The sequence below is a fragment of the Leptosomus discolor genome, chromosome 5 (genome assembly GCF_034619465.1).
Source record: "Leptosomus discolor isolate bLepDis1 chromosome 5, bLepDis1.hap2, whole genome shotgun sequence".
In the NCBI taxonomy this organism is placed as follows: domain Eukaryota; kingdom Metazoa; phylum Chordata; class Aves; order Leptosomiformes; family Leptosomidae; genus Leptosomus; species Leptosomus discolor.
Genome location: NC_141395.1, coordinates 71778663 through 71804151, shown reverse-complemented (window position 1 = coordinate 71804151; position 25489 = coordinate 71778663). Strand labels below are relative to the sequence as shown.

Genomic DNA, 25489 nt, shown 5'->3' with positions numbered 1-25489 from the left:
AGGTGTGTGACAGCATACACATACTTGATGCTTTCAGAATGATAGCTTTAAGCACGTCTATTTGCTGTGTGAAAGCCTGCTTAAACAGAAAAAGTTAAGGATAGTTAGGAGCCCTTTTAAAAGCGTGTTTCTAGATATCCGCAAACCCATAAATGAAAAAGAAAACCAGAGCACTAAAAACCCCCCAACTAAACAAGACCAAACCAAACAAAAATCCAAACAAACCAAACCCATAACCCAAGCAAAGACAAATAAAGCAATAGCTACAAAACCCAATAAGAGTCTGTTTTAAAGGGAAAGTAAAAGCCATTGTAGAGATATGGACAAAGGATAAATTGATAGCGAGCAGTACAAATTAAAAGCTTGAGGAAGATAAAAGAAAAAAATGTAAGAATTTTATTGTTCAGGATGGTTAAAATTAATAAAAAAGAAAATTTAGAGTACACTAAAACCAAAATAAACCCTAATGGTATCGGTTTGTTACTGACTAGAAATGACAGATTTATTTATAATAATGCAGAAATTTCAATAAACGCCTGTATTCTGTAATTGGAAGACAGCCTGGTTACTTAATCCATATCCCAGGCTAATGAAACACTTTTCATTACACCAGCAGCTAGAAAACATGCTATACATCATCTAATAAAGTAAGAGGTGTTTAAAAGAATCAAGACAGAGGAATTTTGCGTGCAAGAGTTTTAAAAGAGCAGGCTAAAGCTAATTGGGGTTCATTGGTCTTTAGTACAAAGAGGGTGGAAGTGTTCCCAAAATCTGGAGAGAGGAGCATGTGTCTGTAAGCACAACAGCCTCACTCCAGAGCCGTCTGCCTCACATCTGTCTTAGGCACAATAACGCACCATCTGATACCGGATCCAAAAATTAGGGGATTGTGGGTAATATTATGATTATAATTGAATAATAGCATACTCATTAAAACAGAGAAATTAATAGCAATCAACTTACAGAAAATAGATCTTGTCAAGCTAAATTAATACTTTCTATGAGAACACATAACTGGTTGGTAGAGTCTGAGCATTTGTCATTATTTGTACACATCATAAATAAAGCATTTGTCTTGGTGACAGTGAATAAACAGAACGTCTGGTTGATGCAGTTCTTCAAAATATAGGCAGCACATATAGGGGAGAATACAGAATTTGTATTCCCTCTGAGATTGGCCTTGGATCTCTCAGTCCCTTCCGAGAAGAGTCTTGGTGAATCACAGAAGGTGCACGGAAGAGACCAAAGAACAATGCCTGGACCTGAGACTCTCCAGGAGATGTGACTTAGCTCAGTGTAGAGCACACGAAAAGATGACTACTCAGGGGAGACAGATTTATGTCCCATAAAGCAGGATGGACATGCAGTAGGGTCCAGACGTTTAGAAAGCCCTGGGTCGTTGCCAGAAGAAACTGCTCTGTGTGTAGCTGACAACTTCCACAGTAAAATTAGTTTGTGGTTTTGTTTTTTTTTTTTTAAACTATGAAAAGTCCTTCATTCCAAACCGGAGATAATTCAGGAAGGCTCAGTGTCACACATTAAACTGGATCCAAGTAGCTAATCACAACAGAATCAACAACATGTGTTACCCTGTTGGTACCCACCCCGTTCCCTCCACTTTCTTGCCCAGTGCTTAGGGAGGTGGAGGGAGGCTCCGTCTCGTTGTGTGAGGTACAGGTCAGTGTCTGTGTGGAGCCGGGACCTGCAAAAAAACTTCTCTGTAACTCAAGGCAGGTCCACTGGAGTCAGCAGTACGGAGAAGTCCAGGCCATCTGTGATACACCTAAGGCTGCTGAGCAGCTTGGCTCCATCTGGAGCTGCCTTGAGCTTGCTGCTGGCATTCTCGCCCAGGTCCCCTCCTCTGAGGATGGTCAGATATGAAGGGGGGACATGTTACACCCGTGTTTCTCCAGTGAAGGCGTATGGCCCTTTCGCTCTGCCTCCACATGGAGGACTCCTCTGTCCCAGGTTCCAGTGAAGCCCAGGTTATCCACACAGATCCTGACCTTCTCCCCATCCATTGCAGTTCTGCACTTACTCTCCCCATTCGCGCTCTACATGGCTGTGTTTTGGGAGAGTGGTCTGGACAAGACATGGAAGCAATGGGTGGAAAATGACAGTACTTTTGGGGAGATGATGAAACCATCCCACCTGAGGGATGAAGGCCGGCTTCACATGGAGTTTTTCCCATCTATGACCCCTTCCCCACTCTGCTGCTCTTCCTCAGCCTGAAAGGATGCCATGAGAAAGGAGGGACTTTGTCCCTTTGGTCTCTTGAGGTCCTTCTGGCCATGAGGCAGGGGTACTCCTGCTATGCCTGGAACACTGGGAGTGCAGAGGAGGGTCCTGTCGTGTCCTATGGAGACCCTGGCCTGGACAGCTGGGAGGGAGGGAAGAAGGGGAGGGTGGAGGGATAGCTGAGGGGGGGGGGGGGGGGGGGAATGATGGGGGGCTGGTGCCTGTGGAATAATTGAGGGGGGGCCATCGGGGGGATGGGCAAGGTGGGGGGGAGGGGTGGACTCAAGTATTTGGGTCATTGGTGTGGGGGAGGGGAGAGGTGCACTCCCTTGTGAGGAGGTCTATATGGGGGTGTGGGTGAGATGGAGGGGACACGTCTATATGGGATGTGGGGGTTATATGGGGTGTGGGGGTTATATGGAGTGAGGAATAGGGCGATGGGGAGAGCGAGGTGTGTATCATCAGGTCTGTGGGACAGGTCCATAGGGTTATGAATCCATATGTGGGATGTGTTGGACAGGGCTATAGGGACAGGGAGGTGTATTTGGATTGCACAGGACAGGGCTATAGGATCATTTATCCATATATGGGGCGTGTGTCACAGGGCTATGGGGTTATGCATCCACATAGTGGGTGTGTGGGGCAAGGCCATAAGGTTATACATCCATACATGGGATATGTGGGCTATAGGGTTAGAGAGGTGTATGTGGGGTGTGCTGGGCAGGGCTATAGGGTTATGTACCCATATATATGGTAGGTGGAACTGAGCTATAGAATCATGCATCCTTATATAAGGTGTAAGTCACAGGGCTATAGGGTTATGTACCCATATATAGGGTAGGTGGGACTGAGCTATAGAATAATGCATCCTTATACAGGGTGTAAATCACAGGGCTATGGGGTTATGCATCCACATAGTGGGTGTGTGGGACAAGGCCATAAGGTTATGCATCCGTATATGGGATATGAGGGCTATAGGGTTAGGGAGGTGGATGTGGGGTGTGCTAGGCAGGGCTATAGGGTTATGTACCTGTCCATAGGGTACATGGGACTGCACTATAGAATTATGCATCCTTATACAGGGTGTAAGTCACAGGGCTATGGGGTTATGCGTCCACATAGTGGGTGTGTGGGACAAGGCCATAAGGTTATGCATCTGTATACAGGATATGTGGGCTATAGGGTTAGGAAGGTGTATGTGGGGTGGGCTGGGCAGGGCTATAGGGTTATGCACCCATCTAGAATTATGCATCCTTGTATGGGGTGTAAATCACAGGGCTATAGGGTTATGCGTGTGGGACGAGGCTGCACGGCTATGCATGCATACAGGGGATACGTGGGCTACAAGGTTAGGGGGGTGTCTGTGGGGACGGTCAGACCGGGCAGCCCGGCGGGGTGGAGGGAGACGTTAACCCGGGTGGGAGGCGATGGAAGGGTCAGAGCAGGGCGGGAGACCCGGAGAAGGACCAGCGCTGGGAGCCGCACATCCGTGGGTGATGCTGGGCTTGGGGGGGGGGGGGGGGGGTGTTGTTGTTGGCTGGGGGGTGTGGAAGGAGGTTTGGCAGCGGGGGAAGCGGCGGGGGGGGGGGGGGGGTGCCGGGGTACCCCCCCCCTCCGAGGCGCCGTGCCCGCTCCCCGCCCGCCCTGACGGCCGCTCTCCCCTCTCTCCCCGCTCCACCGCCCCGTCCCCTCCCTCCCTCCCTCCAGCCGAGCCTCCGCCTCCGCTCCTCCGCCCGGCGCCTGGTCCTGGCGCGGCTGCCGAACGGTCCCGCTCGACGCCTCCCGGACCAAGTGCCTGTGTGACCGGCTCTCCGCCTTCGCCATCTTAGCCCAGCTCAGCCCCGACATGGTGAGTCCCGCCGGCGGCGCCGCGGAGGGAGGAGCGGAGGGGGGAGAGGGGAGGGGAAGGGGGGGGGATGTGTGTGTGGGGAGGGGACACACACACACACACACGGGACACGGGGGGAAATAAAGAGGGAGGGGAAAGGGGGGGGAGGGGGGGAGGACAAGAGAGGGATGGAGCGGAGCATCCTCGGCGCGAAGCTTTCGGGTCCCGCGTACCTGGGCGGAGGGGCGCTGGGGACGGACCCGAGCCGTCCTGCTGCAGTCCGGTGTCGCCGGGACCGTAGCGACACACCGTGAGGCTTCGCATCACCCTCCCTCCTTTCCCGACCGCCCTTCCTCTCCCCTTCCTCCCCGACCCTGACCGGTTTGGATTTTTTTTTTGGTTTTTTTTGGGGGTGGAGGGGGGACGGACGGGGCCGGGGGGACGGACAGGACCACACCGCTGCTGCGCTGCTTCTTCCCCCCCTTCCTCCCATCCCTCCATCCCTGCGCTGTGCGTTTGAACGGGAACGCGTGGGGGGGTTCACCAACCCCCGCCGGGCGTGTTCACACCCGTGGGCTCCCCACGCACGAAATCTTCGCACTTGTCTTTTTTTTTTTTCTTTTTTCTTTCTTTTTTTTTTTTTGGGGGGGGGGGGGGATCACCCCGCGCTCCCCCCCTTCCCCGCGGCTCCGCAGCTCGGTCATGTCCCCATCCCTGCTTCGGGGGTCCTTATCGCTACCCCACGCTTTTTTATTTTTAAGGGGGGGGGGGGGAGGTGTCCCCATTCTGGGGGACTGTGGAGGGAAAGAGTTGCGAAGTTTTGGCCGTTGTCGGTGACACGAAGCCGGCGGCGGCGTCCTCGGACGGAGCCTCTGGAAAAAAAAAAAAAAAAAAAAAAAGTGCGAGATTCCTAGAAATTATCGCCGGGCGGCTGCACCCTGAGTCAGAGAGCGGGGTGGGTGCCAGGGCACCAAAGGCGACACCGGGGTGGTCAAAAGGGGCTTCGCGGTCTCCTCTCTTCCACCTTATGCTTTTATTTTTTTTTTTTTTTTTTAAGTAGTTCTCCGTTTTTGGACAGTTCCCAGGTCCATAGAGCAACGCCCCCCCCACCTCCCCGCCTCCCCTCCACCTAGCTCTTCTCCATCTGCCCGGGCACTGGGAGTTATTGGGCCCTTGCAATTATTTACTAATTATGCCTTGCTTGTTAAATGTTGGCTTAATTCAGCGAAAGGGGAGGGGAGAGGAAGAAAGGAAGGGTGATGGTGGTAAAGGGAGGGGGGGATCACATTTTCCAAGATGAAGGTTTGGTTTATTATTAGAAACACTAATGTATTTGGTCCACTAGTTACCATGGAAACAACATCTGCACTGAAGTGGTTTTAAAGACACAGCGTTGGTTGTGTTTGCCCGGGCCCTGTGCAGGCCCAGCCACTACAGAGTTGTGAAATGGGCTCTGGGGTGTTGGGCAGAGCTGCTCTCGGGGTCCTCTGGAGAGAGGCACCAAGCTTCTGGTCTCGGTAGAGATGCACTGGTTGAAGGATGTTCAAAGGTAGGACCGGGACTGGGTTCCTGCTTGGAAAGGGCCTGGAAGGAGCTGGTTGCATTGATGCTGGCATCCCTGCGCCATTCTTTTTCCACGGGTTGTTGTTTCCTTGTCTTCTCACCGGGCAGGCTGGAGTCTGTGCAAAACCATGCGGGCAGGGAGGGAGCCTGCTGGGCTAGGGCTCTCCAGGAGTGGTACTCAGCCTTCTTGAGAGGGACAGGCTGAGCTCAGGTGAGCCTTCTCCTGCAGCTCTGTGTCCTTCTGCTCTGTACCTGCTCTGTGAGCCTGCAGGACCGTGCCCTGCCAGCAGCAAGGCTTCATCCTTCAGCCCAAGCTACAGCAGCTGAAGTGTCTGGCTCCGGAGGTTGTGATGACCACCACGATGATTGATGGGTGAGCCCTGTCCCACGTGGGAAGGACTCCGTGCTGGTGTTGCAAGCAACCCAGTCCTGACAAAGTTTAGTGTGGTTGTATGGTTGGAGGACATAAATCATGATTTCTGCTGCAAGAGCACTTCTAAGGCAAAGCCTGATAGGAAGCCAGCCCAGCTGAGCTGCTGGTGAAGGTCCTCTGCTGATCCTTCTTCTGGAAGTGGGCAGAGGACCAGTCAGTGTGCGAAGGGAGAAAGGAGTCTTTGGCTTGGCTAAAGCAGAAGTTTCTTTAACGGAGACTTTATGTTCACACAGTGCTTGGTAGTATTCAACTAAGCAGCTAGGGAAAAAAATGGTTAATTTGACATGGCTAGATACTGCTACTCCCTCAGCTCTAGGTGTTTGGAGTGTTATCTGGATAAGACAGGGTTGATGTAAGCCCTTTATCATCTGTGCGAGTGTTTTCGCATCTGAGAGTGGGCTTGGCTGCAGGAGGATGCAGCTTCCTTCCCCCCGGCATGTTTTATTATATCTGCAACTAACCTCTCAGCTGGTCCTTTGGGCTTTAGGCCTAAAATTGCCTCCTTCATCCTCTTTCCAACTCCGCTGGCTGCTGGTTGAGTTATATTTTCACAATTGATTTTTCCCAGCCCGGAGTCAACTCATGAGTATCAGGATGAATCCTTTGGCCATGCTGGGAGGAATGCTGGGGCCTGGCTACCTCTTGAGTCCCCTGATTAAGCAAAGCCCAGGGTTTGTTGATGCTGTGGAGCGCTGTTCATCCAGGTTCTTGTGGTATCACTCTCAGTTTCCTGACCGTGTCATTCTGAGCAAGCCCACGCTGCCTCGCTTCCCCAGAGGTGGCATCTCGTCACCATTGGTGTCTGCGGTGGTGACATTTATAGTGCAGTTTTTCATGTGCCTTTGGAGCTCTCAGGACAAGAAGCTCTGTTCGCCTGTGTCATTAATATTATTTATTGCTATAAATCTCCCTTCTGGAGTCTTTGGCCCTGGCAGTTTGAAATATTTGTAACCCTGGTATGGGCACAGCTTCTTTGCAGTGAAAAAGGACCACGAAAAGCTTGTGGGGGATGACTATTGCTGCCCAGGCGGCTGATTCAGACTTGCCAAGGACAGAATTTCCCCGGGCTAGGCCCTGTGAGTCGCTTATGTGGTGGGAGAAAGAAGCCATTTTCCTTGATTTCAATAAAGCTAGGGTCCAAAAGCGCTGTGTTTTGAGTTGGTTTTGGAGACAGGCATCCCTAAACCATGAAGGAGCTGTTCAGACCCAGCTCAAAAGCTGAAGTTCAAACTTGACTCTGTCTCTGCATCCAATTTCCCGTGGACTCTGCTATTTCGACTAGATGGAGGCAGCCTCTTGCACTGGTTTGGCATGGCTGCTGTTTGACCATCATCAAAGATTAAAACCTCATATATAAGGAACATAGACAAGATTCTGAGGCTGTCTTTTCATTTTATTTTTTTTTTTAGGGTGCCTAGCTTGGTGAGCTACACCTGCACAATCGCAATGCTAACAGAGAATACGGGCAAAAGGAAGCTGGAGAGCCACACGTTTGATCTATACCTTTGTAAACCATGGTCATGGTGATTAAGAGTCTTGTGGTGGTGGTTTTTCAACATTTCTTGGTAGTCTTGGCAATTTTTTTGAGGTGGGAAGGAAAGAGAGCGGGAGCCTGAGGATGCGCAGGACAGCCTTTCGCTCTTTGGTTGCCTTGTTTGAGTTTGGCTTGTGTTGTCTCTTCTGCTTATCAGCTCATGGTTGGCCTTTATAAAGTCAACACAGCTTTAAAGCTTGGTTCTGACAGCGCTTAGGACCATGGTAAGACTACGAGTATGCCTCTGCTCTCTCTCCCCCTCCTGACTAGCCTCATCTGCAGAGACAAGGCTGATCAGAATTAGGCCTCTGAGCTGTGCTCTCGTTTCTGGTGTTAGCGAAGGTTGAAAGGTGCTGGTGGCAAGAACTCATAGGGATGCTGAGTTGTTAAGTCCGTGCTGAATTTTTGGAACATCTCATCTCCACGGCAGTGTTTACTGACAGGCAAACTGTTAGCTGGAAGGGTTGTACAGCACCTGCGAATTTTTGTGGGGTGTATTTTAGCAGACCAAGCTACAGAGCTGACTTGGAAGTGTGCTGGCAGGGCAGGTGAGTGTATGCAGTGAGCATCCCTGACCGTATGATATCCCGGGATGTTGAAAGAGGCTTCGTTCATTGTTTTCTTCAGTTTGCATGAGGCAAAGGCACCTTTCATGGTGTGCTTCCTACCCAAAGGGACAGCAGCTTCTGAGCTCCCTTCCCAACTGAATTTTTTTCCCTGAAAACATCCCAACGTTGCATGTGCAGCAGAGGAGGAGAAATCCTTTTTACCTTGGGGAAATAACAAAGCATGGAAAGTAGATTTTCAGTGTATGTCTTGTCTGAGTAGGTGGTGGGAATGGAATCAGCACGTAGGTCTGGTGTGATCTTGCTGTATGTTGAAAATCTTCTGTCTGAAAAGATTGCTCTGTGCTATGGGAAGTCTGTGTACTTCATGGAGAGTGTGTAGACCCAAGGTGGGTTATTTAAGGTCTCAAAACTCTGTAAAGCCTCGCTTGCACAAGGAGCGGATCCCAGTTTTCCAGCAGCACGCTTTCCCCCTGGAAAAACGTTGATGTTAATGAATTAAAATATTTTGTAAGGGTATAGCAGTTCTGACAACATTTTGATGGAAAATTATAGCAGTGTTTCACTTAGGTAAGACCGGAGCACTTTATTTGGAGATGAATGTTTTAACATTTATATTCTACCATGGTTTATCACGTGAGATTTGGAGTCTAGATAAGGACAAAACCTTTTGCATACCTTGAGAACAGCCTTTTCTCACGTTTTCAGGTTTCATTAATAATGATGCTGCTTCTCCTGCAATGTTAACTCTTTGATTCAAAAGTTGGACTTTTCTGCAGAGGGCAATTTCTCAATTTTTCCCAGCTCGAAGTCTTAAGGCATCAAACTACTGCCAGTTTGCTCAGGGGTCTAGGGAAGAGTTTATTAGACTGGTGTGTTTAGGTGTATTGTCTAGGCTACAGTCAGAGCTGTTTCTGTGCCTGTAAGTGAGATTGATTGACCTTCAGCTAATCACTTCATTGTTTTCTGCTTCCCTTTCTCCAGCTGCAGCACCCTTGCAGGTGACATGCCACCCTGTATGCATCCACATTTGCACAGTGCCCCAAGCCTGAAGGGTGCTACAGAAAGCCCCAAGTGCTGTCATTTCCCTGACAGAGCATTAGGAGCCTCTGCTTGCTCGGTTAGCAAGAGCCGTGCCAGGGTGAACATTGCTGAGCTGCGAACATTTGGGCTGTTGAGGTCCAAATCCTCCGCCAGCCTCCCGCGCTTGTGCCGTTGGCACCTCTTCCTGCAATCAGCCCGTCTTCTCCGGGATGCTGCTGCGCGTAGAGGGTCTCTCAGGAGCTGATTGTGCCCCTTGCTGCAGAGCCCTTGAACTGGAAATATTTCCTAAGATTTCCTGGGGATTTGTGCTGTTACCGCCAGACTCTCCGCGGGTATGGAGAGGACAAAGTGGGAGTGACGAAGGGACACTCCAGCTGGACTCCTGCTCATCTCAGGAGAGCTTTGTGCTGAGACGAGGGAAGGTTGTGGTGTAAGTGCTGCTGGGGATTTCTGGGGTTTGCCCATCTCCTGCTCCACAGGAGGAGCAGCTGCTGTGTTTTCTCAGGGGTGCCTTTCCCTGAGGTCCGTGGCAGCCTGTAGGAACAGACTGTGATTCTGCAAATCACAAGCTTGCCTTTCCTTTGCTCAGCAGGGATGCTCTTTTCACTAAACCTGATGTAGTCCCCCCTGAGTTTCAGCAGGCGTTGATAGCATGGAGAAGATAGGGTATGAACCAGCTGGGCAGAGAGTTTTCCCCTCCTGCTCTTTCTCATAATACGATTAGGAAGTAGAGAGGATGTGTGGTGCCCTTAGATGACCAAATGGGCCAACCCACAGTCTAGCTCCCTCTTGAAAGAAATCATCTTTCAAATGTGGCCTCTTAGCAGAGGGAGGCTGAATTGTGATCCTACATCATCGCTTTGCTGGAAGACACCTGCTTTTAAACCTTTGCTTTGTCATCACTGACCTGAAGTCTGTCGGTACACGTTGCAGAGTGAATTTGGGCTAAGTCTCGTTTGAGTTTGGAGAGGACCCGGAGTCAATACATGGATGATTGATGCTGGGTTTTCAGAGGAGGGGGATGACTGATAGAGCTTGTGCTATGCTCCAGGTGCCAGGGAGCAGAGAAGCCCTGGGTTTGTCATTTTGGTGGCAGATGTGAATGGAGATTGCCATTGCTATGTGCCGTACACAGCTATCTAAGAAGATCCCGTCAGCATATAAGTGATTGGTGTTTGAACACATGTAGGTAAGGAATCAGAAACGAGGGTGATAGGAAATCCCTCTATCAGGAGAGACAACACTTGAATATATTAAAAGAAGACAGGTTGCACGCAAGGTAATAATAGGAGGGTTTGGCTCTGCATAATAAGCAGCCATCCAGCATCCCACCTCCTTCAGGGCTGTCTGTGGGTTCAGCTGTCTGTTGATCCAGCGGGGGGTTCGATAGATATTCACAGATGACAGCTTTGCTCTGCTGAGTTTCTGCTCCGCGCTCGTGGATTCGCTCAGGTCTTTCACTCGCAGACGGAACTCCGGGCGGTGGGATTGCAGCAGCGTGGGTCTGCGGCTCTTCCCCCGCCAGCCGGAGCCAGCGAGCTCCGCACAGCCCTGGCAGTCACTCTTCTGCAGGCAAATGCTGCATCACCCTGTGTCTCTTCGTCTGAAGGGGACGTGGGAGAGGAACATGATCAAGTGGTGGCTGGGAGCTTAAAACCGTTGTGGGATTCAGTGCTTCAGCGTGAGTAACACTGAGCCAAATTCACCCTTTGGTGTAAAAGCAAGAGCAGCAATGGCATTAACCAAGTGACCCCAGGAGCAGACCAGGGCTGAGGTTAGTCCCTTGTCTTCAGCTGCAATTAAAGACTCACTGTGTGTGCCTGGGATACTGCATGTCGAGGCGTTCCTGAGGGGTTCGGTGCTTATTTTGAGCTGCAGTGCTTAATGGCTTGTTGCCACGAAGGCAGCTTAGCAAGTGTGACAGCTGCCCTATTACCCAGGCACAGCTTACTGCTCTGTTAAAGGAGGCGTGGATTTAAGCCAGGACACCAGAGTCTTCCCAATTCCCACTTTCCCCCTTGCTAAGAACTCAGAAAGCAGCCCTCGGACTCAATGTGTGCAGATTCGAGCCATCAGAGGCCAGAAATGTGAACAAGGAGGGTGAGTGGCACCACTCCGGGATGTTCTGCTCTGTGTTCAGTACCGTGACTGGTACGGTACACAAGTGTGGGAGTGCGTGAGCACGTGCGTGGGAGAGGATGATGTGTCAGAGACATGTGGTGTGGTTCCTCCACAGTGATGGTGAGCGGAGGTGAGCTCTGTGAGATGGTTTGACTCTTTCCTCAAGGAGAAAAGACCGAGGGGAAAGAGGATAGCAGCCTTCAAATGGGTAGAAGGTAGCTGTGGAAAGGGAGTAATCTGCTTTCTGTGTCTGCTGGGGATTGGACTCAAACTGCAGCGTGAGAGATTTCACTTAAGCACAAGGGAAAACCTGGCTGCAGGGAGAGTCAAGCACCAAGAGCCTAGCCTCTGTCAGTGAAGTCTTTCTTGAACACGCTGGGGATGGTTTAGATGGCTTTGAGGAGGGCAAATGGGTGAGCTGAGCTTGTTGGGTCTTTTCCCACCTTCTTGCCTGTAATTCTGGGAGCTGGATTCCCTTTGTGCCTGATGCTTGCTGTGTAAAAGAGAGAAATGTGGCAGAGATGTGGCGTGTTGCTGGGAGGTGGAGGAGCAGAATGGAGGCAGAAAGGGAATCACTGGTAGATTAGGGCATGTATTTGGAAAAATCACAGAGTCTGTCCATGACTGGGGAGCCTACCTTGCCTGCTTTCTGTATCTAGCTGCAGCTGTCGATCCATGGCTATTTTATATTTATGATGAGTTATTTTGGACCACGGCGTCACCTGGGAAGCTTTGGCTGTGGAGCACAACTTCAGTCTGCTCGTTGCTGAAGAAGCCACAAAGCCACCTCGACTCAAAATAGGTGGAATAGAGCTGAAATTTCCAGCTGAACTACGAGGATGCTTAGATACAGGCGGGTGCGGGGGCACATGTAAACAGCGCGAGGGCATTAGTCATCGCGATCTGCAGTAAGTCGTGGCACATCTGCCGTTGTCAGGATTGTTTTGTAGGCATTGCACCAAGCAGGGTTTTACAGAGGAGCTTCAAAGCAAGTGCTTTCTAGGTGATTTTTGGGGAGCTTCTCCCAAGGCAGAGGACGGCGTGGGAGACATCAGAAAGGTGCTCATTTGAAAATGGTAAAAAGTGGGTGACGGAGGTTGGGTTTCATGGGCCCATCAGGGGTGGGAGTCAGCACATTAGTGCTAAATGAGATTATCTTCCTTTTCAAAGCACTTCAAGGATGAAGCACATTGTGTTTGAAGAGTCAGTTAAGTGTTGCTTGTCTGTCTGATATCATTCTGCACCAGTCTGCATAGCACTTTGGCCGGGAAAAGCCCTTTTTTAGGTAATTTTGTCAAGCTGCTTCACCACTGAGCCTTGTGCCCTGCCTAAAGGTTTAGGTTGCCCTTAAATTGGCATGTAGTAAGACATGGAAATTAAATCATTATTATTTTTATACAACAAATGTCTACTCATTTAAATCAAAATCAAATTGGTTTCTGGAGGCTTGTGTCCTTCATACTTTTGCTATCTATGAATAGCTGGGTGGACAAATCTGGTGGCAAGATTTTGGCAGTAATGGCAATCTTTAGGCAAAAATGGGCAATATGCATGGAAAACAAATGTCAGACTTGTAATTATGAGTATTTGATCTTGAAACTTCCCTCTAAATGTTAGGACTGCCTCATCAGGAAACTGGGATTATGTCCTGAGTGATAACAGTCAGTCAAAACTCAGTCTGCAGCTCAAGTGCTCACTAGCTACCTGCCCTACTAACCAGAAGGATATATAGAATATATTCAATAAATCTGTGAAAGCAGAATTACTCTGCTCTTTTCCCACAAGCAAGACAATATTTTCATTTTTCATGACAAATTGTTCTTTTTGCTCTTTTAAATATAGCAATCATGTCAGCCATTCCCCAGATGGGGAATACTCTACTACTGGGGCCAGTTTTGATCTTGTTTATATCAACTTGCTACGGTTGTAAATCCAGGGCCTATTACAGTTTTACTTCCCAGTCACTCAGATGTGAATGAGATGGGTGTCAGGGCCAGAAGCTGATTCCTCGAGTGCCGCTTTGAGATCACTGCTCCACATAGAGGGAGTTAGCACTGGTGACTCACCAGTAACCAGCTGTTTGTTGCACTGGGTGAGTGGTAACACGCTGGATCCCATGGGCTCTTCAGCTTGCAATGGGAATAAAGCTGTCGTTATCATCATAGCAGTGTAATGATCATCTGCTAAATGGCTGAAATCCCTTCACCTCCTATTCAGAGGTGAGCTCTAGCCAATGAGCCCCTGAAAGCCTCTGATGACTGATAATGAGCTGGAGACATCTTTTACTTCAAGGTTGTTAGTTCAACCCTAGTTTGGGTCAGGAGCCACGCAGGGATCTTCAGTGATGGAACAGTGAGAGATGGAAACTCTGTCTGGGTCCTATAGGAGAAGAGTCACATCTGCAAGTAGTACTTCAAGGGACTAAATGAAGGCAGGGTTTGAGAGACGTTTTAGGGATGCTTGTGCAGTCTTTGCACAAGTGCTCACAGCTTGTGCTTTGGATGAAGCTTTTTCTTAAGGACTGGTCTTCAACGGGTAAGGCTGCCAGAAGGCGAAAGGGAAGGCAGATGTTTGTTCTCCATGGTGGTAAGCAGTTGGGTGATGTGAGCATCTGTGGCAGGAGTCTTCCTCCAGACACCATGGCCTCAGGAGTTCCCTCCACTCCTCAGCTGGGTCTTTCTGAAGGGCAGGATGCACGGGCATGGGAAAGGCAGGTGTTGCCCATGTCATGGGGAGAGCTGCTGGTCTGGCATCACTCACCAGCATGACGTTGACAGAGTAAAACAAACAGCGGGCTGTTTTGGAATAATTTGGTGAAATGCTGTCGCCTGGCATGGAATCAAAACACTGCTTAAATCAGGGTAAACACAGTCTGGATTCCACCCTCATTTTCCATTCCCAGTCTGCCATGGAGTTATTTTATTTTAACTGTGTGTAAATCTTACCACATTTCCCTGCAAGGTGCTCAGCACTGCTTCTGCGAAGTTACTAGAAATGAGGCCACGCTTGTGAAACCAGAGCAAGGTGGGTAATGCAAGAACTGGCTTGCAAATCAGTTACAGACTTTGAACTTTGATTATCCTTTGTCTAGTACACAGAAGGGAAAATCCCAAACAGAAAGGAGCAGTAAAGAAGGCTTATTTTTAATGTTTTTAGAGCATATGTCCATACTGTAAAATAATGTTAGTAATAATAATAATAACAATAATAATAATAATAATAAATTCCTTGGCAAAGGCAGCTCTAGCACTGTCCTGTAATTATCCCTACTGTTTAATTGTTGTAATGTTCCCTGGCTGTGTCTTGGCTTGTGCCAATTAGCACTGACCCGCTGTGGTCCAGGGGACAGCATGGCTCATGAATGTTCCACTAGCCAGTGTGGACAAGACCCCTCTGTTTTGAACAGTGAGTTTGTATGAATATTATCTGTACTGTATTGGCATGACTGGCTGTGGATGAGGGGAAAGCAGTGGATGTTGTCTACCTTGACTTCAGCAAGGCTTCTGACACTGTCTCCCACCACATCCTCACAGGTAAGCTTAGGAAGTGTGGGATAGATGAGTGGACAGTGAGGTGGATTGAGAACTGGCTGAAGGACAGAGCTCAGAGGGTTGTGATCAGTGGTGCTGAGTCCAGTTGGAGGCCTATGATTAGTGGTGTTCCCCAGGGGTCAGTACTGGGTCCAGTCTTGTTCAATATATTCATCAACAACCTGGATGAAGGGACAGAGCACACCCTCAGTGAGTTTGCTGATGATACTAAACTGGGAGGAGTGGCTGACATGCCAGAAGGCTGTGCTGCCATTCAGCGAGGCCTGGACAGTCTGGAGAGCTGGGCAGAGAGGAACCTGGTGAGATTCAACAAGGGCAAGTGTAGGGTCCTGCACCTGGGGACGAATAACCCTATGAACCAGTACAGGCTGGAGGTCAACCTGCTGGAGAGCAGCTCTGCAGAGAAGGACCTGGGAGTTGTGTTAGACAACAAGTTGACCATGAGCCAGCAAGGTGTCCTTGTGGCCAAAGCCAATGTTATCCTGGGGTGCATTAAGAAGAGTGTGGCCAGCAGGTCAAGGGAGCTTCTCCTCCTGCTCTACTCTGCCCTGGTGAGGCTGCATTTGGAGCTCTGTGTCCAGTTCTGGGCCCCCCAGTTCAAGAGTGACAGGGAGCTACTGGAAAGAGTCCAGCGGAGGGCTACTAAGATGATGAGGGGACTGGAGCATCTCTCCTACGAGGAGCAGTGGAGAGACTTGGGGCTCTTTAGCCTGGAGAAGAGAAGACTGAGAGGGGACTTTGTCAGTGCTTATAAATATCTCAAGGGTGGGTATCAAGAGGATTGGGCCAGGCTTTTTTCAGTGATGCCCAGCAACAAGGACAAGAGGCAATGGGCATAAACTGGAGCACAAGAAGTTCTGCCTCAACATGAGGAAAAACTTCTTTTCTTTACTTTGAGGGTGGCAGAGCACTAGAACAGGCTGCCCAGAGAGGCTTTGTAGTCTCCTTCCCTGGAGATATTCAAAACCCACCTGGATGCAGTCCTGAGTAACCTGCTCTGGGTTTAGCAGATTGGACTAGATGATCTCCAGAGGTCCCTTCCAACTCCTACCATCCTGTGATTCTGTATCACTTCATCTCAGGGCAATGGCGTGGGTCTTGGACTGTGTTATTTTCTAGGACTGACATAGTGAGATAGAGGTTTGCTGCTTACTGCCATGCCTATGACAGTGGTACTACACAATCTGATTAATGTTCACTTCTGCCTCTGTTGTCTCAGAAGGAAAGAGCACGTACCCATAGAGGAATGGGCCATTGTGGTTATTACCAGCTTTATTGTGGAAAATGATTTTATTTTCCCTTCAAGATGCTTTAAATGAAAAGGTTGGAACAGAGCAAGTCTTGCCACATGCGTGAAAAGCAAAGATGTAAAAACCGGACGCTCCATCTGGCCAGCTCACAAACAGTTAAGCCAAAAACTCTCCCCTCCCCACCATACCTCCCCATGTTAATATTGCACAGCAGAGAATGAGATGCAGGTGCTTGATTGTTCTGACATAGCCCTAGGAACCCCCTAAGGCATTTACACGGTCAGAAATCTAAGTTGAATTAAGCTGTGGAAGAGAGATGGGGAGGGGGCAGTAATATTCCTTTCCATTTCCAAGGGCTCAAAATAGACCCCTGAGAAGTTAAGGCCAGTGTTTGCAATCTAAAGCAGATATTGGTTGAGAGGACTTTGAAAGGACTGGCTTAAATGATGGAACCAAGTGTACACAGTTGACCTGCGGGCAAGCTGGGAACAGACCCCGGCTCTCCTCAACTGTGGTCCCCTTGCTCAGCACACTGATTCCCAAACTGGAGCTCTCAGAGCGATGCAAAGCGGCTCATGGCTACTCATGAGAGCCCCATTAAACAGTGATTTCAGCAGCTTGGCCAAGTGAAGTGCAACAGGAAAGCGTCAGGGAGGGAATAAAGCATCATGTATTTTAAATAATGATGGTGAAAATGTTTCGGAATAGCTGACTGGGCAGGAGGAGAGTGATCCTTAGAGTTAATGTGAGCCTGATCCAGTCCTCCTTGACATCAGGACTGGAAACTGAGGCATTGAGAGTGCGGTCTGGTAGTTCAACGAGCGGCAGCTAGCTGACTGTGGCATTGATGGCTGGCAGGTAGATAATGCGTGCTGTTACCTCCTGTAATTCCCTGTCAGCCTGAAGGAAATTATCCTGACAGTTCCTATTAACAAGCGGCTGCGTGACCACTCCTCTGCCCTGAGAGCTTCATCAAGGCTGTTTACTGAACGCAGATTGCTGTGTTGTATCTTGAGAGCAGACTCAATACTGAATGAAGAGTTAGCAATTGTTAATAAATAGTAGCACGTTAAGATGTCTCTCTGGGTGATTTTTGTGTACTGTAATTACACGGAATTGCCTGTTATACTGGCCAAATTACATAAAAGGGGCCCTCAGCTCCACAAATGTGTTCCCGATAATGGGTGACTATTAGCTTTGACATGAGGAGCCTGTAGTTATGATACGAAGGAAGCAAAATGAGGTAGTAATTCCCTGAGTCTGTCTTGCAACGACATGGGCTGAGCTGGGGAGGATGTCGAGTTGTTCCAGAAAGAAGTTGTGAAAAGATTATTTATTAATGATGGCACTAAGTGATCTTCGTGCAGGGATCTCCAAGCCCTCCTCAGAGGTTAGAAGATGAATAAGAGAAGGCTGTGAGGAGACCTTATTGTGGCCTTTCAGTGTATAAAGTGTTAAAAGAAAGACAGTGAAAGACTTTTTACCAGGTTTTGTTCAGGATAGAGTTAAATTTCTCCATAGTAGCTTGTGAGGTGCTATGTTTTGGATTTGTGATGAAAACAGTGTTGATAACACAGTGATGTTTTAGCTGTTGCTGAACAGTGCTTACACAACATCAAGGCCTTTTCTGCTCCTCAGGCTACCTCACCAGCAAGAAGGCTGGGGGTACAGAAGAATCTGGGAGGGGACACAGCTGGGAAAGTGGACCCCAACTGACCAAAGGGATATTCTATACCATATGCCATCATGACCAGCAGTAAAACTGGGGAGTGGAGGTTGGCAGGGGCTGCTGTTTCTCGGGGACTGGCTGGGCATCATTTGGTTGGTGGTGAGCAATTGTTTTCTTTTGCATCACTTGTATTCTTTTGGTTTTGGGTTTTTTCCCCTCTCTCTTTGTTAGTTTTTCTCCTCCTTTTTTTTTTTAAAAAAAAAAAAATATTGAAGTGTCTTTATCTCAACCCATGAGTTTTTTCACTTTTACCCTCCCAATTCTCCACCCATCCTGTGAGCATCTGTGTGGTGCTTAGCTGTCTGGTGGGGTTAAACCATGACAGCAGGACCTGTAGTGACAGACAGTGGAACAGGTTGCCCAGAGAAGTTGCGGATGCCCCATCCCTAGAGGTGTTCAAAGTCAGGTTGAACAGGGCTTTGAGCAACCTGATCTAGTGAAAGATGTCGCCGCCCATGGCAGGGGAGGTTGGAACTAGATGGTCTTTGAAGATCCCTTCCACCCCGAACCATTCTATGATTCTTTGAAAAAAAACGTTTGGTACCTCCTCACTGCTCCTCTGCTTTGAGTTGAGTGAACCCTTTAGTTGCTCTGATAATGCTGACCCACCAAAAAAGCTCCTTTCAGCTGTTGCCCAACCCTGCCTTCACTGAATCTCTGCTACTGCCCATATTTTGGAGTCTATCAAAAAGAGGTTATGTCTTCCTCTCTTCCTGTCTTGCAATTAGTGGAAGAAATGTGTCTTCTGGGAGGTGAAAACAACCTTCCCTTGAGCAGCTCCAATTTTACCCTAGACCTCAGCAACAGGCATGTCCCAGCATGACCAGACAGCTGGACATCAGTGCTGCTTTCACTGAGCACTGCGTGATGGTCAGGAGAATGGTGGAGTGTGAACAGCACCTGCTTATTCGGTGGGTCTGCTCCTTGAGGGCCTCACATCTGCTCCTTGTGCAGGCAACAGCAAGGCTTTGCTCCTTTCGGCCCTGCAGAGTCCCCAGAGGTGGACACACACAACAGTGGCAGCATTGTCAGCTGAGTTGTGTCAAGAGCCTGGTTCTCAGCCAGGTCAAGGTGTCATAGCATCACTCATTACCAAAGTCCCTAAAAGATGCTGTATATTGGTGTGGATTGCTGCTGTTTGGGGTGGCTGCTATCCTTTTTGGCCAGTGGTTGTACTGGAGTACATGGCTGGTGCTTTACCACACCGCTGCAGCATGTATGTGTATATACAAAGGTCCTAAGCCTGAATGAGAAACCCAGAATCTAACTGAATGGGGATAAAAAAGAAATTCAGGATTTTTTTGGCAGATGACAGAAGCACATTCACCTCTTGGTCATTCACCCCTCATCAGTTGTTTTCTTACAGCACTATCATGCACCCCTTTGTTGAGAGAGCTGCTCACTTTTCCGAGTACTGCTAAAAGCATTATTTTCGAGTGATTTTAACAACTAGCTCTCTGCTTTGACAAGAGCTGTCCAACCAGAAACAAAATCAATACAATGTGGCTTAAAAAACTTCTCAAGAATCATGAAAAGCCTTTAGGCTAGTGGCATAGTAAAGTGGTTCCTGAGCAGTTCTTGGAGTAAGTCACACCCACCTGGTCCAGTTCTTTGACAGAAGAGTGGAGTGAGCCTCATTTCTTTGAGCTCATGACCTCTGAGGAGAGGTAGAGGGAGCTGGACTTGCTTGGTCTTGCGAAGATGAATGTAAGAGGCAATCTAATCACAACCTACTGGTATCAGAGGGGCAATTACAAAAATTATAAACCCAAACTTCTCCAGCTTGTGCTTGATGATTTAACAAGGGGAAAAGCCACAAACTGTGGCCTGGGAGGTTCACGTGTGACCTCAGGAAAAAACGTATCACCAGGAGAGTGGTGTGGCCCTGGAATGGACACCAGAGGGATGGAAGCTCTCCATCTTTGAGAACTTCCAAGACTTATCGAGACAAAACCACGGCCAACCTCACCTGATGGTAGAGGTAGTCTTGCTCCAAGCAGTAGATTGGATTAGAAAGCTCTAGATGTTCCTTGCAACCAGTACTTCTGTAATTCTCGGACTTCGTGAGTCTTTAATTTCAAATGTGCAGGAATTGAGACTCAAGGCAACTATTCTGAATAGCAAACATATTTCTAAAAACAAACAAAGCCCAGCACCCCAAACTCCAAAGTTGTATGCTTGTGTTTAATTTGAAAGCAGAATAAACCGTTTAATTTTTCGGTGACTTTATTAGTATGATGTTGTACCTATGAAGTCTTTGTTCATCCTTTCTCAGTACCAAGGGTGGAAAAAGCAGAAAGAACAGCTTGCTTATAAGGTCTCAGTAAAACTGCATGACATTAAGAAATACTTTGTTCTAATTGGAGCCTGTTTGACCCTGGAGCCAGAGCAGTGTAATGGAACAAGCACAACTCGAATGAAGTCGCTTTTCACAGTGTTCTGTGGAAAGCAAGAAAAGGAAAGAGAGAAATGCAGAGGATATAAAGGCGGGAGAGCCAGAGAGATGCATTAAGAGGAAGAAGAAAAGGCAGAATATGTCATGGAAAATGGCCAAAAGAAGGGAGGAAAGAAGACAAAGGAAAGAAAATATTAGGGAGAAAAGAAGAGAAGGAAATAGAAAAGAAGAAGAAGGAAGCAAAGTGAAATTGTAAAGAAAAGGAGGAGTGTCCTTCTGCCCTACTAGGCAGAGCAATGAGGTGGTAGGACAGCAAGCAGCCTCAGGCAGTAGCACTCGTTATTTCCATCCCGGCTGATGTCATTGATTGCTTCTCTCCTCCCTTGTCATGCTTGGTGACAGAATTGCAGGACTTGGGAGTCATAATGACCTGCTCCGTTCCTGCTTGGCTCAGGCACAAGTTTTCTTTCCAGCTCCAAACAGGCATGGCTTCATCTGTTTAAGGGTGCTTCTGGATTGCACCCATCAACAGACATGGGGAGGTGGTGAGGGACAGGCTATTTGGGACCACTCCGGTCCAAGCAGGTGGACACCTTGCTCCTAGCCTGTCTTTTGCAGACAACCAGTTTGTTCCTCAGCTGCAGTGCTGGGAAACTCCCATCGGACTGATTTCTTTCTTACCTTGAGAGTGCCTTGCTGTTTTTTTTTCTTGGTATCGCTATTTCCTTTTAAACCAACCTTGCTTTTCACCCCTCTTTCTCCTCCAAGGAAATTTCTCTTGCAAGGCTCAGATCCTACAGCATCCAACCACCTTCTGTCAGGGGGTTTAATTAGTCAGAGGAAATAAAACAAATGATGCTTCGTTTGCCAAAGGGAAGAAGTGGGGGAGGGGGAAAGGAAGATGGGGAGGACAGAGAAACCTTAGTAATGAAGAAAGCAGAATCTTAAGCTACATGGGCCTAGGCCTTTAGGGCTTATTATTCCCAAAGGACCGAGCTCCTGTTCTTGCAGCCGGTGTTTTTTATGGTTATCCACCCTCATGATGCCAACAGAAATCCCACCAGGGCTAGAGCAACTATCCCTTCTCTGTAGGGAGAAGGGATGAGCTTCATAGCATTTCTTCAGCAAAAGTCCTTCTGGTGGTCATGGATTTTGTGAAAGTTTGGCTGAAGCATAAAGAAGGAGGTGCAGATCAGGGTCCTTCCTGTGGGAAGGGCTGCAGATAGACAACTGCTATTACCCACAAGTCTGGCTTCCACTTGGCCAGTTGTCATTTGTGTAACACCTTCCCAATGAGCCAACGTCTGACCAAGGAATGGTCCAGTCCATGCAACCTGGTACTTATCTGATGGAGGATCTAGGAGAGAGTTATGGGTGGTGTGGGAAAGGGGATAGGGAAGGGAGTGAAAGCACCTGAGGTTACTGGGGCTGGAGGGATGTCAGAGAGGATGTGGAAGGGAGGGGAGTTAGGTTTACTGTGTTGGAGGTGTAGGGATGTAGTCTGCACATCTATTAAAGTCCAAACTCCATTTCTTCAGTTACTCTTGGATGGTTTAGGAATGAGTTATATGTCAGGCTTTTTTTACTTTAATGGAGCTCCTCCCTCCCCCACTTTTATCCAGCTACCCATGAAAAGTCAGTGAAATGAGACCTACTTAAATCAAATGTCACAATCGATGCTCATCGCAGGCCACCATTTGTGCGATGTGAACTCATATTGCCGTAAGGGGGGAGCAGGGAGAGAAAAAGGGTTGGGAGTAAGCTTGGAGGCGAGCGAGCAAGAAGCAATCCATGTCTGAGCAGTTTGTGTTTCACAGGGCATTCATCACAACCATGCATCTCTGGGGTGGGACAAGGCTGTTGTTCTGCAGGGGGGAAGCAAAGGTGGCAAACAGAGAAGTTGTGGCTTCATACTGGAGATTGCATCTCTCTCTCCTATACCCTACTCTAGTGCCTGACTAAATCAGAGGCTTCTGTTCCCAGAAGAAAGTCCCTTCCACATTTCAATTTATAAGGAACAGGATATGATATTTCAGCACTCATTGTGCCTGGAATATGTCCAATTTCAATTTTATTTGATGGAAGATGAATGAAAATATTGATATTTTCATTGAATTTTTTTTTATATTTACCTAGTTCCCAAAAAAGTGCTTCTAACCTTCCACAAATATTTGCCAGGAGTAAATGCTCAGGGTGGGAATACAGACATTTGAATTGATGTTAAAAACCACAATAATCCAAGTCTCTGTGGAAGTTCAGAGGAAGAATCCACATGTGAGCTGAAATGCTTTCCTTGAGCATTTTGGGAAGCTCTAGGTGGAGGGAAATGCAGGACCGTGCTGGATGGATTGACGAGGCTCAGCACCACCTTATTCTTGCGGTTCCTGCACAATTTCTGGTAGTTAAAAAGTCTAAGATATTGCCGGAAATCCAGTTCCATAATTTCAGCAACTTGGATTAGGATCATCAGCCAAACCCTTTGTACATACCTATGGTGTAGTTTTGGAGAGTCCTAAGCCTCCTGTTTCATAGGACAAACTCAAGGAAGCTATACAGGCATGCTGGGGTGGTGAGGTGTCATCACTAATGTGGTCAGTAGGGAGGGGACGTTACAGGGAGGCAGCACCACGCTGGCTTCCAGTCTGTAGCTGGTCTGCATCCAGTGAGATCCCTCAATCAACCTGTACTCCTTTGGGTATATATGCCACTTGGGCGTTCAAGTCATTGGATGTGTCACTAAGTTTTGTCTCAGGTCCCTTAAGCTCTTGTTCCAGCCTTCCCAATAGCTCCTGTGGGGTTCACTGCAGCAGTGTGGTGAAAGTTTTGTTCCTCATGATTTCTCCTCAATAAGATTCGAAATGTGAGAGATGCCCTTGGTCAAAATATGCAAGTAAGGAGGATCTTCTCAAGCCCTTCAGATTTCAGGGACAATTCAGCTCAGATCCTGATGTGTCAGGGTTGTTTGTCTCTTCTTGGTGGGCTCTATGGAGTAAAACAGTACTGACTGTGGGCCTCGAGTCAATGGACACATACTTGCTTTGCCCATGTGTTGAGCTGGCCAGACTCCATATAAGCATAGCACTGAGCCTTGCCTAATATATTTTGCTTTGCAGAAGGCTCAGTAGCTCGAAACAGAGCTGCAGTAGCTTCAGCTTCATGGCATCCCACTGCTTGGAGGTTCAGGTTGAGCAGCATCATGCCTGCCCACAAAATGGTGTAGACAAGTCCTTAGAGGACTGCTTGTTCTATTCCCAAATTCATACATAATTGCATTTTTTTTCCCTATGCTAAGCCCCTGCTATGTCAGAAACCATCTCATCTCCGTGGCTGTAGTGATAGGTGTTGGTACTGTGCCAATCTAATGACAACCTTGACTGTGCTCCCACACCTCTGCATGCTGCCCAATCACTCCAAATAGAGGGTTCTCATGAGTGTGCTGCACAGTGAGTCTCTGCTTCTCTGCCTTCACGCCAGCAGAGATCACTGATGTGGAAATGAGAAACATGCTGGAAAAAACAGCCTGCAGCAGAGAAAAATGAGTGGGATCCAGCTCCTCACTTTGAGCTGAGAACAGAAGGAGTTTAGTGATATTAGTCTGGCAGATGTTGGCTGGTTACACAGTTAGCCCCAGTGATGCAGAGAACTAGATTAGGAGAGGTTACAGCGTGTGTGTTTGTTCTTGGCGTTGCAAAAGCTGATCATCATCAGATCTTTGTGTTCAGATGGGAAAGGAGAACCATTCCACACTAGTTTTTCCAGTAAGGACCCCTGCATATGAAGAAATGCTTTGTGTAGTAGGGTAAGAGTAGTGAAATGATGGATGGTATGACTGGAGGCTGTGTCCCTGGGGAGGGTATACATCTTGGTTTTTCTTTGCTTGCTTCACCTCCTCCTTCTCCAGATAGATGTTTGTAGTTGGTGGAAGATTTTTACCACCTTTTCATCCTCCAGCCTTCATCACCGCCATTCCCAGAAGAGCTCACTTGTAATTGTTCTAGTATAGACACTGCCTTCTGCTGTTGCCTCATTAGTTATCTTTAAAGTTTCACACTGGATATGAAGGGCCTGATCCTCCTCTTGCAACCCATGCCTTTTACACACCTGCCTCGCCATGGGTGTCAGGGTTGTTACCCAGACTTAACACTGGTGTGTGTGGGAGCGGAATCAGTGCCAAAAAAAGGTTCGGGTCAACCAGAAATAGATCCTGGTCTGCATTCCTCTTTATTTGTATGTGCAGTGCGATGTGAAGGTCAGGTGAGTTGACACACAGGCAATTAAGAAGAAAGTTCTTGCCATGAAATTGATGAGATTGAGCCGGTAGTGTTTGCTGAGCTTTTTTTTTTTCGTTTTTTAATGTCTTACTTTCTCTCTTTCAGAACATGGAAAAGGTGCTGGTCCCTTCTGTCACGTTAATTGTAGGCTGTGGAGTATCTTCGCTGACACTTTTGCTGTTGATTATCATTTATGTCTCTGTTTGGAGGTATGGCTTTCATTCTGTTCTCTTCTTGTTGGGGGAAATAACTGTCTCTTGATCTACACGGATCCTGGAGGTTTCGTTCTCCTGTTTTGGGTGTCTGGTGCCTGAGGAAGAACTGTTTGGTAGCGAGTGGGTCCTGCAAAAAGTCATCATGGTGGCTTAGCTGGCATTATTCTTTCCTTTTAGTGCCAGAGGAATTAGTACAGTGAAATTAGTGCCATGACCCCATGTAGTCGCATTGTTCCATTTTCAAAAGCCACGTGCTGGTTTAGATGCCTTCAAATACCCCAGGAAACCTTGTTCGTGGAGAGGTGGACACTCACTGCCTCCTGGCAAGCAGATTGCTTCAACGTATTCCCAGTTGGGTCTTCGATAACATCAAAACATCCATGACCCGTTATGAAAACATCTGGCCTGAAGAACCGACAGCACTTTTCAGGAGCTTAAGGATGATAAACCACATAGTCTAAATAACTCTCCAACCTCTTAGCTGTGTTTTACCTTTTAGCTTCAGATGCATATGGGGTTCCTCAGTACATCCCGATGCAGAGAGCTCCTGTACAACCATAAGCAGGTCAGGTGTAACCTTAAATTGTATCATTTATAGAGTCTGAAGTGATCTGCTAGCAAAGTTTTGTTGAACAAAGGCCCACATTGGCCCTGTTAGATACATTTCAGTGGACCGTATAAGCTGGAGGACTCAAGGTGTGCAAGGGTTTCTCCCCCTATATTGCATTGAACAAGATCTGAGTTTATACTG

The 25489-nt window shown here is 48.0% G+C and overlaps 1 protein-coding gene across 3 annotated transcripts in view; it reads left to right on the top strand.

The window, feature by feature from the left end:
* Positions 1-25489, top strand: part of ADGRB1 (adhesion G protein-coupled receptor B1) — a 199534-nt gene that overhangs the window by 109867 nt on the left and 64178 nt on the right. For all 3 annotated transcript variants that reach the window (XM_086466227.1, XM_086466228.1, XM_086466226.1), the window contains exons 17-18: positions 3946-4087; positions 24629-24732. In XM_086466227.1, the coding sequence (XP_086322353.1) occupies positions 3946-4087; positions 24629-24732 (246 nt within the window). The remainder of the gene's footprint in view (positions 1-3945; positions 4088-24628; positions 24733-25489) is intronic.